Source organism: Brachycentrus maculatus, unplaced genomic scaffold (assembly GCF_059751285.1).
Source record: "Brachycentrus maculatus isolate JH-2025_06_01 unplaced genomic scaffold, ASM5975128v1 h1tg000304l, whole genome shotgun sequence".
In the NCBI taxonomy this organism is placed as follows: Eukaryota; Metazoa; Arthropoda; class Insecta; order Trichoptera; family Brachycentridae; genus Brachycentrus; species Brachycentrus maculatus.
In genome coordinates this window covers 362,952-378,490 of record NW_028281054.1, presented here as the reverse complement: position 1 = coordinate 378,490, position 15,539 = coordinate 362,952, and the positions used below count along the sequence as shown (strand labels likewise).

The 15,539-nt window shown below is 34.5% G+C and overlaps 1 protein-coding gene across 1 annotated transcript in view; it reads left to right on the top strand.

Moving 5' to 3' along the window:
- The window catches only part of LOC148304785 (putative RNA-binding protein EIF1AD), a 75,112-nt gene extending 72,294 nt beyond the window's left edge, over positions 1-2,818 (top strand). Inside the window, exon 4 of the mRNA XM_088267737.1 lies at positions 879-2,818. Within this exon, the coding sequence (XP_088123863.1) occupies positions 879-1,037 (159 nt within the window). The 3' untranslated portion in view covers positions 1,038-2,818. The remainder of the gene's footprint in view (positions 1-878) is intronic.
- Positions 2,819-15,539: the final 12,721 nt, after the last annotated feature.

Below are 15,539 nucleotides of genomic sequence, written 5' to 3'. Positions count from 1 at the left end.
TCGCCTCTTCAACGTTCATATATACACGCTGATTATTACGACTCTTGGCCTGACCGCTTTCAAGTATGTGAAATACTGGATGCAACAAGTTTGTCCTCGGTTTTCCTTTGCTTCTATTACCAACCACATTCGCCCCATAAATTGGTTCAACTGTCTTTTCTTCTCTCATTCGATTTACATTCCTAAACCATCTCAACACACAAATGAAATATATAAAAAAGTACAACATTTTGAGTGTGTCCAAATACTTGTTCACAAAATCTGGATTATCTCCAATTACAGGAGTTATTTTCATATTATTTTTTGACATCTCATCAAAGATGCAAAAGAACATGAATGTCTGGGCATTTACGGGGCTGACGACCGTCATAGGCTGGTTTAAGTGATCACTTTACACACGTGTAACATCTCATCAAAGATGAAGAAGAATATGGAAGTCTAGGCATTTACGGGGCTGACGACCGTCACATGCTGGTTTATGTTACAAGCTAAAATAATGGAAATGAAAACGATATTTTCTCATGTATGTGATTAAAATCCAGGATTCGGACCTCACAAACTAATATAAGAGTTTCTGCTTAGTAAAGGGCTTCTTTATATCTCACTAATAGATGTCTCTTGTGAAGTTGTAGTGATTCAGGAACAAGGTTTCTAAATTGGTTCATATATATAGAACATTCAAGAATTTGAGTAGTGTGGTTGTCAATAATGGCTAGAAATGGTGAATGTTACACGTATGTAAAGTGATCACTTAAACCAGCCCATGACGGTCGTCAGCCCCGTAAATGCTCAGACTTCCATATTCTTCTTCATCTTTGATGAGATGTCAAAACATAATTTTAAAAAGCAGTTGATAAATCGAAGACTACTTTTTTCAGATGATCAGTTTCGCAGACGAATCCGACTCCGATGAAGGCATTGGCCGGAACACGAACCGACCTAAGATTAACGTCCAGAAGGGATCCTCGTCCTCCGACAGCGAGGGCAGCATCAACGCCAACACGTACGAGATGGAAAAGCGGGCGCTGAACGAATGACTAAAGTTCCTCAACGGACCGGAGGTGTGCTACCCAGTACTGTACATGGCTATGTTCTTTGCTGCAAGACCCATCATCGTCTTGGCCTCTGGTTACGTTTGGAGCATGATTTGTTAAGCGTTTTATTTTTAAAATCTGGTTTTGTGATTATTTTTTTATGGATTATCAAGACGAAGCTCATTAAAAACAAAAAAGATCGTCAAGAGCTTAAAATACCTAGGTCTTGATATAATATATTTTTTTAAATGAACTTACTTAATATTCCATTTATTTAAATAAAAAAATGACATTGGTTTTGATATTCTTTATTGAAATTAAAATAAATGAGCAAGGTCTTGATAAAATATAATAAGATAAAGATAATTAAGATAAAGAAAATCAAAATCAAGGTCATTTTTTGTTTAAATAAATGGAATATTGAAAGTTAATTCATTCAAAAAAATAAATAACATCAAGACCTAGGTATTTTTATTTTATTTGAAAAGAAATAGAATATCAAAACAAATGTGTTTTTTTTCTTAAAAAATGGAATATTAAGACTACTTACGTCAGTTTGTTTATTTAAAAAAAATAGAATATCAAGACAAAGGTCATTTTTTATTCAAAAATGAATATTAAGACCAAGGTAATTTTTTCTAACAAATAATGTATCAAGACCTGGGTCTTCTTTTTATGAAAAAAAATTATATCAAGACAGAGATCATATTTTTATTTTTTAAATCGAATAATAACACCAAGATCACTTTTAAAAAAAAAAAGAATATTAAGACCTGGGTCATTTCTTTATTTAAAATTATAACAGAATATCAAGCCAAAGGCTTTTTATTCATTTTAAAAATTTAATATCAAGAGCGAGCTTATTTATTTTATTTAAAAAAAATAGATCATCAAGACTTTTTTAAATAGTTTTCACGACAAAGCTATTTAAAATAAATATTTATTCAATTGTCATTATAATGACGCTAAAAAAATTAATTGGATCACAAATGGTTAAAAAAAACATTACATGAGACTTATTGATTCGGGTCAATTGTGGTAATATCCTATATTTTTTTAAATTCAAAATTCTTGGCCAAAACTACTAATTATTATTATATATTACCAACTATTTTCTGATATGTGTTTCGGCGCACTCAACATTATCATCTTCAACATGTATGTGGATGCTTTGACACCCCTGGGAACCGAACCAGGGACCTCCGACACGGTAGCCTGACGCGCTAACCACAGCACTGCGGAGCCGGTCAAACAAAGACACATCCAAATTGATTGCAAACGAAACACTTTTTCACGTCACATTAAAAATCTTGTATTTTTATGACGTTTTAACTCATTTTAGAGAAATTTCGACTATTTTTTTATACATAAGATTTTTTTACTGTTTTTTCTATCAACTTTTAGTAAGCATTGAAATTTTTCATCGAAGAAAATTTACTTTGTTGAAAATACTAAATATCATTAGTGGTATATTAATACGAGTACATACTAAGTGTCACACTTCAAGGTAAAAAGTATTTTTATTTTTGATCAATCGACTTCAAAACTTGCATTCGGTGCAATACTTTTTTACTGGCCCCTATCCGCACCCGAACGGTGCATAGGGCACTGCATCGAATTGACGAGGTATTAATTCGAAATTACATGAATGAGATTTATTTTCGAGTTGGAGTCTGATATATACCCTATATCAGTGGTTCTCAAACATTTTTTGGCGACGGAAACACTAAATAATTGGTGAGACCTAGAATAAACAAAACCTGGTTTTCATAATTCATACAAAATCATACAAAATTAGGTGCATTATACACTACTGAGTTCTTCAATAGTATTCAATGCAACATGCAAAAATATCATACAATACCTACTCATAGAAGCTATATTATTTGTTTGCATCAAATTATTTACTTTCTACAATGATCTCAAATGTAGGAGCCCTGCAGAGGCTTTGTAAAGTCCCAGGGCTCCGCAGAGCACCCTTTGAGAACCACTGGCCTACGATATAAATTGATGGATTAGTAATTTATATGTCAGATCTTTAATTGCTATTTCAATTCGTTTAATGGTGTTTAAATTGATTTTGGATATATAAAAAATATGTTCTTTTTAATTTAAAATTATTACGTGCGTATTTCATTTTTACTAGATTATTCGTAGATCCACACTTTGAAAACCACTGACCTACGAATTTAATTCAAGGACAAGTAATTTTTACGTCATGTCATTCAGATCTATATTTTGTATTTGAATTCATTTAATGGTGATATTGTTTTAAATTAATTTTGAAGATTTAAATAAAAAAAAATACTTGTTTGAATTTTAAACTGGATTACGTGGATTTTTCATTTTTACAAATTTATTTTGAGATCTGAGATCGGTTTAAACGTTTATTTTCAAACTGTATCCTTGTTAGATAAGTAATAAATGTCTAGAGCCCCCCAGCTTTGCATTCCCAGGCGGACGGTGTTCTGTATCCATGTGGTTAAGTCGTAAAAAACGCGTTTCGTTAACCAGGCGATTTTATGCCGAACTTAAACCTTGAGTCGAGAGGGGGTTAAGTTTCGTTCGAAATCACGTTCGCGCAGGCGTTACGCTATTTCGTAACGCAAAATCGGTCAAATTTTGCGGAATTGTTAAGCGGTCATGTGAAGAACACAAAATGTATTTATCCACATGGATTTGCAGTCCAGATATATTCATATAGCCTTGTGTAACTCTGCGATTGCTACTAGTAGACGTATCTTCTTCATCTTCTTTGTTGTCTGCTGTCTTTGTACTGCAAGATGTAAGCCTCTTCTAATTCTGTCCAGACTTCTCTCTTTTGGGTTTTTTTAATCCACTTACTACCTGCAATGGAGACAATGTCATCTGCCTATCTTTTCTGGGGCTGGCCTGTTCCTCTCTTCATGTCCCATGGTCTCCATCGCAGAACTCTGGATACCCATCGGTCCATTCCCTGTAATATCTTCTTTGTCAGCAGTCTCTCCACTGCTAGTTGTAGGCCTCTTCAAATTCTTTCCAGACTTCTCTCGTTTGGACTTTTTCAATCCACTTATTACAATCCACTTATGACAATGTCATCGCTCCATCTCTTCTGAGGCCGGCCTATTGCTTTCTTCATGTCTCATGGTCTCCACCACAGAACTCGGGATGCCCATCTGTCCATTCCTGTCCTGCATCATGACCCTCCCATTGTCACATCAGTCAGGCAACGCGATCTATCACATCGACAACCTTTCTCCGGCGTCTGATTTTTTCGTTTCTGATTCTATCTCTGAAGCTCAAGCCAAGGATTTGTCTCTACATAGACCACTGTGTATATCTCAATTTATTGAAGATCCCAGACCATACGTAAGCACAGGAAGAATAAATATCTCTACCTTTCTTGTCAAATTTATGGGAAGAACTTCATTCTTAAGGCCATGATTGAGTTTTTCAAAGGCTGCCCAACCCAGACCGATTCTTCTGGGTACTTCTGGTATGAGCCTTCTGTCTTCCACCGCTGGATATAGGCCTTTTCCCCTTCTTTCCTTCCTCCGGTCGGTTGCTGCTTGCAACAGTTTCTACCCCCCACGCGACTATGTCGTCGGACCATCTCTTTTGGGATCTTGCGACACCTCTTTTGTTCTTCTAAGGTCTGCATCATATAAAATTCTTGAGCTCCATCTTGTGGGGTCCTGTCTTGCAATATGTCCTGCCCATTGCTTTTGAGATGCATACGTTTATAAAAATACCAAAATATCACCTCATGGGTCATTCAATACTTCAGTTCTTCGCGTGTAGTGATATATATGTGAGATATGTAGTTCATTGTTGTAAAGAGTAAACCTGTGTTAGTATGTGTACATTATCTACATGTAGATATACAATGGAGTCTTTCATATATGTGGGATTCTGTTTTAAATATATTGAATATTCAAATCATATTTTTTGATTCTAATAATACCTATCATTATAATTTAAAAAAATACTTTTTGGAAATATTTTTTTTATTACGAAACGACTTTTCGTTGGATAGTTTATAAAATGACATCGTAATCTTTGCCCCATCGCCTCTCGTGAGTTACATTCTCCGTCCCCGCGCCTTGTATAGAGAAGACTAACTAATAGGGCCAAGTTAGTTCCTTTTACAGACGCAGGTGCGTGTATAGACGTTTATATGGAGTACGCAATAAAACGCAACGACTGCTACATCACGGATTTTGTAGCGCGCGAAAATGTCTTTATATAGGTGAATTGACATATCCATATTTTACGCATTTAAAAAATACTTTTCACTTCATTTAAAAAAAAAACATTTTTATATTTTTTGTACATTTTTTGAAGTAAAAAAAGTACGTGGAAAGACTCCTGTTAGGTTATTTCTTGTATTGGCATTTATATTGTAGAATTCCGTAATCTATTATTATTTATGAAAATTGAAACACGATTTAGGATTTTAATGAATTTATTTGTTTTGTGATAGCTGTTTCGCATTGAGAGGACGTTTTCAAACTGTTTCAAAATCAAATACGCGTTTTTAAGCACATATGTCGTAAGGCAGACAACAAATCTAATTTCTCTCGTTATGTGGTGATTATTCATATGGTATTCGAAACACACTCACGAAATCCCTGGTTCACACTATGGAATGGCGCCATCTAAGATAAATTCACTCACCTCATAATAAAACACCATGACCATATTGACTGAATTACAAATTTGATACTGAACTATAAAAAAAAATCGACACAATTTGATCGTTTTTCGAAACTAAACAGCTGCCCCAAAAATTAATTGATTCTAAGAAGTCATGAATTTTGTTTCGATTTATTTTTTAATGATATACATAATTAGGAATATTAGATGTAAGATTCAAAAAAATTGAAAATGTGTGTATGTGTTTATAGCAGGGGTGGAGAACTTTTTAATTTTTTAAAACCAAATCATTTCTCTGATTTTACATTTGTAAAAAAATCAAGTCAAGCTCTTCTAATTTCGTGGCGGCTACTTTTTCATAAATAAAGATATTCAGATTTTTTTGAAATTTGGATAAATTCAAAAAGCCATATGTTCCACACCCCTGGTTTATATTAATGAAACAGTTTTTCAGCTAGGTTAATTTTTAAAAAATTCTGTATGAAATCATTTTGTTATATTTTTTTTAATACAAGTGTATTTTATTAATTAATATTATTTTTATGTACGATTATATGTATACGTATATTTATTTAGTGTGCGTAGCTATATAAATAAATGTGAGTTCGTAAAATTACACAGTGTTTTATTATTAATTGTTCTTATATTATTATTTTCTGACCCCCTATTTCAGTGGTCGGCATCCTCTTGGACCAAAAGCCAAACGTGAGTAGCAAATGGCTAGAAAATTTTTGGGGAGCCAATTTTTTTAATATTATTTCGAGTAATAAAAATACTTTGTGTTTTGATCCACTCACATTTTTATTAACTAACTAGTTTCGGCAACAACCTGTTGCCCTCTTCAGGATCTAATTTATGACTAAACATATATATATATATATATATATATATATATATATATATATATATATATATATATATATATATATATATATATATATATATATATATATATATATATATATATATATATATATATATATATATATATATATATATATATATATATATATATATATATATATATATATATATATATATATATATATATATATATATATATATATATATATATATATATATATATATATATATATATATTATGGTTTCTAGTTGAATACCACTTTAATTTATCAGAAGGGAAGCAAGATGAAAGCGGATTACTTTTAACACAAATTTATTTAGTTCTATCAAATTACAATCAAGAAAATACTTAAGGAAAATCGCGTGACTCTAATATGAGAACAGTTGAAGTACGTGTCGATCTGTGGACGGGTGGCGACGAAGTGTGGCGGGGTCGCTCGTTTCGTTCTTTTCTGGTCTCGTGAAGGTAGCTCGCTACGTTGAGCTTGAGTTGCCATATTCGATGTACATTATATGTGTAGGTTGCCACACGGCCCTCCTCCAGTGTCTTTGAACAGAAGACATGATACTGTAATCAGAAATTTTAAAACATATAGGTGAATTGTACATATGTAATTTAAATTGTTTTCTTGTTGTTGACCGTAGTTTGTTTTTCTTTTTGTTGACTGTAGTTTGTTTTTCTTGTTATTGATTGTGATTTGTTTTTCTTGGTAAAATAAAAGTTTTTATTTTTACAATTGGCTTTTGTTTTTTTTTTCTTATTGTTCAGGCGTTCATGGTCGAAATCTGTCTGGGAAATGAACTTTTCTTCCTGCTCTGGTTTTTCTTTCTTGCAGGTTTCCTTCTGTCGGCTTGTTTGAGTCCGTTTCCGGGGTTGGCGTACGGATTTCTGTCGCTCTCTGTTGTGTGTCGATTTTTTCGTCCATTGTCGTTGTGAACGCGGGTTTCAATCTATCTATTGAAATGTGTTTTAGTTTTCCTTTGATATCGACTACAAATGTTTTTTCTGTTCGCGATTCGACTCGATAGGGGCCCTCGTAAGTATTTTGTATGGGCTTTCTGTGTGAGTCGGTTCGGATGAATACATGGGTGGCTGTCGGTAGTTCCTTTGGTATGAATACTTTCTTTGATGAGTGGTGGATGCCGGGCGTCGGCCTGACGTCCGTGAATCTGTCACGTAGTTTGCTCACGAATATTCCTGGGTCGGTGCTTATGGTGTTCGTGAAGAAGTCGCTTGGGAGTCGTAATGTTTTTCCATAAGTTAGTTCTGCGGGTGAGCATCTAAGCTCGTCTCTTACCGTAGTTCTAAGTCCGAGTAGGACTATTGGTAGCGTGTCCAACCAGGTGTCGTCGTTTTTTGCTGTTAGTGCGGTTTTTAATGCGCGATGCCATCCCTCTATCATCCCGTTTGTTTGTGGATGATAAGCTGATGTTCTGCTGTGTTTTATTCCCAGTATTTCCGATAGTGCCTTGAAAAGTTTCGATTCGAACTGTGTTCCTTGGTCCGTGGTTACTGTTTGTGGTACGCCGCAGCGGACGATCCACGTGTCTAGTAATGTTTTGGCTATTGTTTCAGCAGTGATGTCTTTGATTGGTACTGCTTCGGGCCACCGGGTATATCTATCGATCATTGTCAATAAATACGAATATTCTCGGCAGGTTGGTAGGGGTCCTACGATGTCTATGTTGATGTGCTGGAATCTGTCTTCTGGTACGTTGAATGTGTTAATCGGTGCTGAGGTATGTCGGTTTATTTTCGCTTTTTGGCATGGTATACAGTTTTTGACGAATTCTTTTATGTCTCTTGTCATGTGTGGCCATACGAATCTCTGTTGTATACTTTTTTTAGTACCGTTTATTCCTGGGTGACATATATTGTGTACTTTCGCTATGACTTGGTTTCTCATTTGTTGAGGGACGAAAGGTCGTATGTTATTATTTGACTATCACACCATATGGGGTTGTTCATGCCTGGAATGTTTTTCTGTTGAAGGGTTAGTGACGAATTTTGAAGGGAGTTTGCTAAATCTTCATCTTCTTTTTGCTGCTCGTGCATCTCGTCGTAATCTATCGTTGCGGGTATTGTTAATTCTTCGATCCGTGATAGTGTGTCGGCGACTGTGTTTTTTGATCCAGTAATATGTTTTATGTTCGTGCAGAATTGTCCTATGTAGTCTAGCTGTCTTTCCTGTCTTGGAGAGTTCGTAGCTGTTTTTTTTGTAAATGCGAATGTGATCGGTTTGTGATCTGTATATATTATAAAATTGCGTCCTTCGACATTCTGTCTGAAATATTTTACGGCTTCGTAGACTGCTGTCAGTTCTCTGTCATACGTGCTGTATTTCTTCTGTGCTGGGGTGAGTTTCCTTGAGAAGAATCCTAGTGGTTGCCATGTTCCGTTGTTTTCCTGCTGTAGGGACGCTCCCATTGCGTTGTCTGAGGCGTCGACCATTATAGCGAGGTGGGCATCGATGGTTTGGTGCGCTAGTAGCGTTGCTGTCGCCAGGTCGTCTTTACATTTATTAAATGCGGCTGTCGACGTTTGTGTCCATATTAATTCTCTCCGGTCGTTTTTTACATAACCCTGAAGCATGTCAAATAGTATAGCTTGTGTCTCTATTGCATTTGGTAAAAATTTTCTATAGAAGTTTATCATTCCGAGGAAACGTCGGAGTCCTTTCGCGGTTTTTGGTGTCTCGAATTGTGTTATTGCTTGTACCTTTTCTTGCAGTGGTGTGATGCCGTTCGATGTTATAGTGTATCCGAGGAAACTGACGTCCGGTTTTCCGAAACTGCACTTGTCTGCGTTTATTATTAAACCGTTTTCTGAAAGGGTTAAAAATACTTCTTCGAGATGTCTTTTATGTTCTTCTTCGCTCGTTGATGCTATGAGTATGTCATCTATGTATACGAAACAATAGTCTAGATTCTTTGTTATATTGTTCATGTATCGTTGGAATGTCTGAGCTGCGTTGCATAGGCCGAATTGCATGGCGGTGAATTCGAAAAGTCCAAATGGCGTGATTATGGCTGTCTTTTGGATGTCTTCGCTTTCCATTGGTATTTGGTGATACGCTCTCTTCAGATCTATTGTCGAGAATATTTTCGCTGTGTTGAGTTTATGTGCGAAGTCCTGGAGTTGAGGTATCGGGTACCTGTCTGGTAGCGTCTGGGCGTTTAAACGTCGGTAATCGCCGCAGGGTCTCCATTCTCCGTTGGGTTTCTTCACCATATGTAGCGGGCTTGCCCAATTACTCTTTGAGGGGCGGCAAATTCCTTGTTCCATCAGCAGTTTGAATTCTTTCTTTGCTGCGATAAGCTGGTTTGGTGCGAGGCGTCTGGCCCTTGCACTAACTGGTTGTCCTTTTGTTTCTATTATGTGTTTCACTTCCTGTTTCTTTTTATGTCCGATGTCCATTTTTGGTTTAAGTATGTCGGGGTATTTAGCCATGATTTTGTGATATTCACAGTTGTTATTGATTAGTGAAATTTTTGAAGACGGACTTTTGCAAGTGTTTCCGTCTACTTTTAATCCAGTTACGTTGTCAGTTAACGTTGCGTTTTTCAAGTTTACGCTTAAGTTATAATTATGTAGGAAATCGGCTCCTAGTATCGCTCTTGACACGTCGGCGATTATGAATCTCCATTTCAATGGTCGTCTTAAATTTAAGTTTAATTCGAGTGTTCTTGTACCGTATGTTTTTATTTGGTTTCCATCGGCGCCGTAGAGTGTTGTTGTTGTCTCGTCGGAGGCGAGTGAATTCTCTATGTTGTTGTATGACCTCGGTAACACGGATACGTCGGCTCCGGTGTCGATTAGAAATTTCATGTTGGTTCTTCGATCGTAAACAAAGAGGCGGAATGTATCATGAGGGGGGTTACAGGCCTCTAGTTTGGCCCCCCGTTGGCGTTTTCCGGCTGGAAGCTGCATGGTTTTCTACATTTGAATGCTTTGTTTTTGAACTTGTTGTGGTAAAAACATATGCCGTTTGAATTTTCTCTAGACATGCTTCGGTATGGGGATCTGCTTTTATTTCTATATCGGCCGTTTTCTTGTCGTCTGTTGTCGTAGCGGCTCATGCGTCCTTGCCAGTTGTCGTTTTCGTGTTTCGCTTTTAGTTGTTTAACTTCCTGCGTTAGTAGTTCTATTTGCTTCTGCAGGCTCAGCAGTATTAGGTCACTAAGATTTTCGTTTCTTGGTTGATCGCATGTTGCATTGTATTGTCGTGCTGCTGTGGATGGTCGATCTTCGTCTATTTTGTTTAATTCCGGTTTTCTCAATATGTCCATTATTTTGTCTGCCGTGTTGGCCATTTCGTCCAGATTCTCTGTTTTCGTTGCTGATAATATTGCTTGGACTTGTTGAGGTAGCCTCTGTAGCCACAGGGTTTTTGTTATACGATTTTCTGCCAAACTGGGTCCTGCTAGCTCCTTCATACACCTCATTAGCTCTGATGGTTTTCTGTCTGCTAGTTGTAGTCCTGTTAACAAGGTTGTTAGCTTCTTCTGGTCGGAGTCTTGCAGTCGTGCTATCAGGTTTGTTTTCAGGTGTGTGTATTTTCCTGTTGTTGGAGGTCGCGTTATTATGTCGCTCACAATTCTTAGTGAATCCGTATCCAGTGCTGCTAATATAATATAATATTTGGTTTCATCTGTGGTAATTCCTGCCGTGGCAAATTGAGCTTCGGCTTGTATGAACCAAAGCGTTATATTTTCTTTCCAACATGGTGGGAGTTTCACGCTGACTTTGTGTACTTCCGTATGTTCTTGTAGCTGCGGTTGTACTTGCTGCGATTCTTGATATTCATGTTCGCCGTTGGTTGCCATCGTTGTGCGATATTTTAAAAAAATTATTTATTTTTTTTTTTTTTGTAAAAAAAAATATTTAAATATTTTGGATTTTGCTGTGTTTGGATGTTACGGATTGGTATTTTTCGCGTTGTTAGAAAAAAATAAATGGTGGGGTTAATGACTCGGGTTTATTTATTGCTTATCGGTCGCGGTGTTTACGGAATACGCTCGGGAATTTGTTTCGTGTTATTGTTACGTGCTGTTTTTAAGCGAGAATTTATATAGACGAATTAATGTAATGGGATTATTTTTCGATGTTATATAGTTATGACAATGCTGAAAGAAATTTGATTATAAGGATAATTTTTGATCGTAATATTAAAGAAATTTTTTTTTTTTTATATAAATGACAATAATTTATTGATTCTACATTTACAGCGGCGTTTTTTGCCTTGTTTTATTTGTGAATTATTTACGATTTGATTTTATTTATGAAACAGGATAGGTGGCGTTTACTATGAGAGCTAATTATTGAATTTTCGCATATATTTTTTTTTTTTTGGCAAATAAATGATTTTAAATTATGTTTATTTAGGTTGACTTAGCTTTTCGTTGTTCGTTTCCTCTTCGTTGTTGACGGCTTCCGTATCTGAAGTACGTGTTCGCGCACGTTCTTCCTGTGTGGATTTCCGATATCTGCGTCAGCCTTAAGATGACCGAGAAGATGTCGTCTTAGCTGAAATCAGTGTTACAATAGCGGCGAGTATTCTGTCGGTACAATTAATTTTCTATTCTCCCACGTGGTTTCATCGGATTAGATATAGATAGATATATCGGATATAGATAGGATTCAAAAAATTTTTAATAATTGACTTTTATTTTACCAGGGAAAAGATTCTAAATTGGGTAGTGCAAATATAAAAGGTTTAATTTCGAGATTATTATTTTTAATGAAAAGATTTTACGTTAGATATGTGAGAATACTAAAATTTTGTTGACTTACGTTTTATCCCTGGGACGCTCGTCGCCACGCCTCCTGTGATCGATGTTTATTACGCGTTGTTTTTTTCGGTTTTTATTTAAAAAATGCTTCTAAAATTCCGAATTTTGTAAAACGTGTTTCGGGATCACGTCGGGGGGTCACCAATTATGGTTTCTAGTTGAATACCACTTTAATTTATCAGAAGGGAAGCAAGATGAAAGCGGATTACTTTTAACACAAATTTATTTAGTTCTATCAAATTACAATCAAGAAAATACTTAAGGATAATCGCGTGACTCTAATATGAGAACAGTTGAAGTACGTGTCGATCTGTGGACGGGTGGCGACGAAGTGTGGCGGGGTCGCTCGTTTCGTTCTTTTCTGGTCTCGTGAAGGTAGCTCGCTACGTTGAGCTTGAGTTGCCATATTCGATGTACATTATATGTGTAGGTTGCCACACGATATATATATATATATATATATATATATATATATATATATATATATATATATATATATATATATATATATATATATATATATATATATATATATATATATATATATACATATATATATATATATACATATATATATATATTATTTCGAGAAATAATACATCAATATGATCCACAAAGTTAATGCTTTCAATATTCAAAACATGATTTTTTCACTCTTATATTTATTCAATATCACCCTGGACTAGTACCTGAAGCGGAGGGCTGATCACCTTTCCTCATGTCTTTATGATCAAGAAAACACTGCGTTTATATGATGCAGTGCCCTATGCACCATTGAATGAATGAATTAGAAGTCATGTAAATACGTAGACTTCCATATTCTTCTTCATCTACGCTGGGATATCAAAATGGCAAAAAACAACTACTATGTGTAGAAACCCTGATTTATGAGCAAGGATTTGGACACCAAAAATGTTGTGTGGAAAATAAACAATTGTTTATTTTTACCAAATCGTGAATTGATCCCAAAACATCCTGTTTTGTAGTAAAATATATCAAACATTACATTAGGGATGCGAAGAAACCACTTTTTTGTACAAAGTAAAATAAATCAAGTGCTTGGTCAATTTAACTCTTTATTACGTCCATTTCATGATAACTTTTAGTACGGCAACAGCAAATGGTGCCAAATTTGTCTTTAACCCTTTACTGTGTCTTTTTAAAGACATTCTTAAAAAGTTATTTAAAATTAAAATAATTATTCACAACATTTTCAATGTGTCCCAATACTCATTCATTATTGTAAATAAATATTACTGATCAAATTATCCTCTTCTTATAACCCTAATCCACACCCAATGGTGCATAAGGTACTGCATCGTATTGACGCAGTACCTTATGACACCTGTTGGCAAGGTGATCACACTCCTGCGCTACAGAGACCAACTTACGGTAAAAGGATCTCTGCTAAATAAAAACTTTCCTCATACCACCAAAGGTGGCTCCAGTGATGTCACATGTCATGAGATTAATGATATATGTAGGAGTTCCAAAATTTTGAGTAGTGTGGTTGTCAATCATGGGTAAAAGGGTAATGTTGCAGGTGTGTAAAGTGATCACTAACCACGTCATAAGCCCTGTAAATAACCAGACTTCAATACTCTTCTTCATCTACATATATATTGATTTAAATTTTTTGTTTTTTTTTTGTTTTGCACTGTTAGTCATATTTTATTTACAACTTTATATTGTAAAATAATAAATATAATAAATTGATAAAAATAACAATACATACTATACATAAAAACAAAATTCTAAAAAAACCATGTGCGTCCTCATCTAATATAAAATTATAACAGAAAAACAAATTAAAAACAATAGAACCAACTGTAAGACGAACGTTTGTGATCATGTACGATGGTTCCTGGATTATTTACAAAGAAAGAACGTTGTTTTCGCATTCACTTTGTGGTAAGGCATAATTAAATAATAAGTAAAATACTTTTTTTTACCATTTGAGTTATTATATTGGTACAACTAGATTTATAAGATACAGATGCTTCCATCTACGGGTTTACAGTCTGTTCACAGTTATTTAATCTCCAGTTTTTTTTTATTATTTATATTGCCAAATAAATCATTTTAAAAATGTTCACAGTTATTTTACATCTTATTTTATTGTTTCGGCATTAACTTTGTGGTAAGACATGTTACAATGATTATCATTCAGATTAACTTCCATCATTCAGGTCTGTATAATAACTAAAATATAAAACATAAAATTGTTCTATAAATAAGGAGAGGGGAAAGTTAGGGGTAGGGGGTTAGTCAAGGGGCGGAGTTTAAAAACAAAGGAAAAATGGAAAGCAAAGGTGAAGAATTTTGAAACAATATATTATTTAATAAATTCTTGTCACAATTTAGGTTTTTTTGGAATTCTAAATTTTCAAGATAATTATCCGTATTTATAGAACAATTTTATATTTTATATTTTAGTTATTATACAGACCTGAATGATGGAAGTTTAACTTCTGAAACATGTATTCTATAATAAAACTCAAGTGGTAAAAAACAAGTGTTTTCTTTAAACATTTTACATCTTGTTTTTTTTTATAATTTTTTTAAAAAATATTTATACTGCCAAATAAATTATTTAAAAAAAACTAGAGGTAAAATAAATGTGAACAGACATCAGTTTGTATTCAAACGTTAATTTCATATTAAATCACTCCTTTAACGGGTTAAATCGGCTTAGATGCTATTACTTCAGAACAAAATAGGCAAAAAAACGTGAATCCAACTAACGTAACACTCACCGTAAAAGAATAAATGGTGTTTTTTTATCGTCATTTACCAGAAGAGAAATGTTGCCTTGTGTAGACACTAAAATATTACCACTTATCACGCTCGCTTAATGCGACTTAACTCGTCTTAAATGTGTCGAAAGGGGAATTCCTGTTAAGAAGGACATCGCTCCAACCCCCTCTAACACAGTGTTAGAAAAATCGTAAAACTTGTATATTTTAATACGCAGTTTTCGTTTCGGTAAAAGTCAATAACCTCTTTTGTGGTCTTGCCCAGCTCATGATAAAATACGTTCATTTATTTCTTTTTGCTTTCCCATTAACGATTAAGGTATAATTTATAACGGTTTTTAGCCAGACTGATATGATGTGTATTTGGATTAATTTATATATATATATATATATATATATATATATATATATATATATATATATATATATATATATATATATATATATATATATA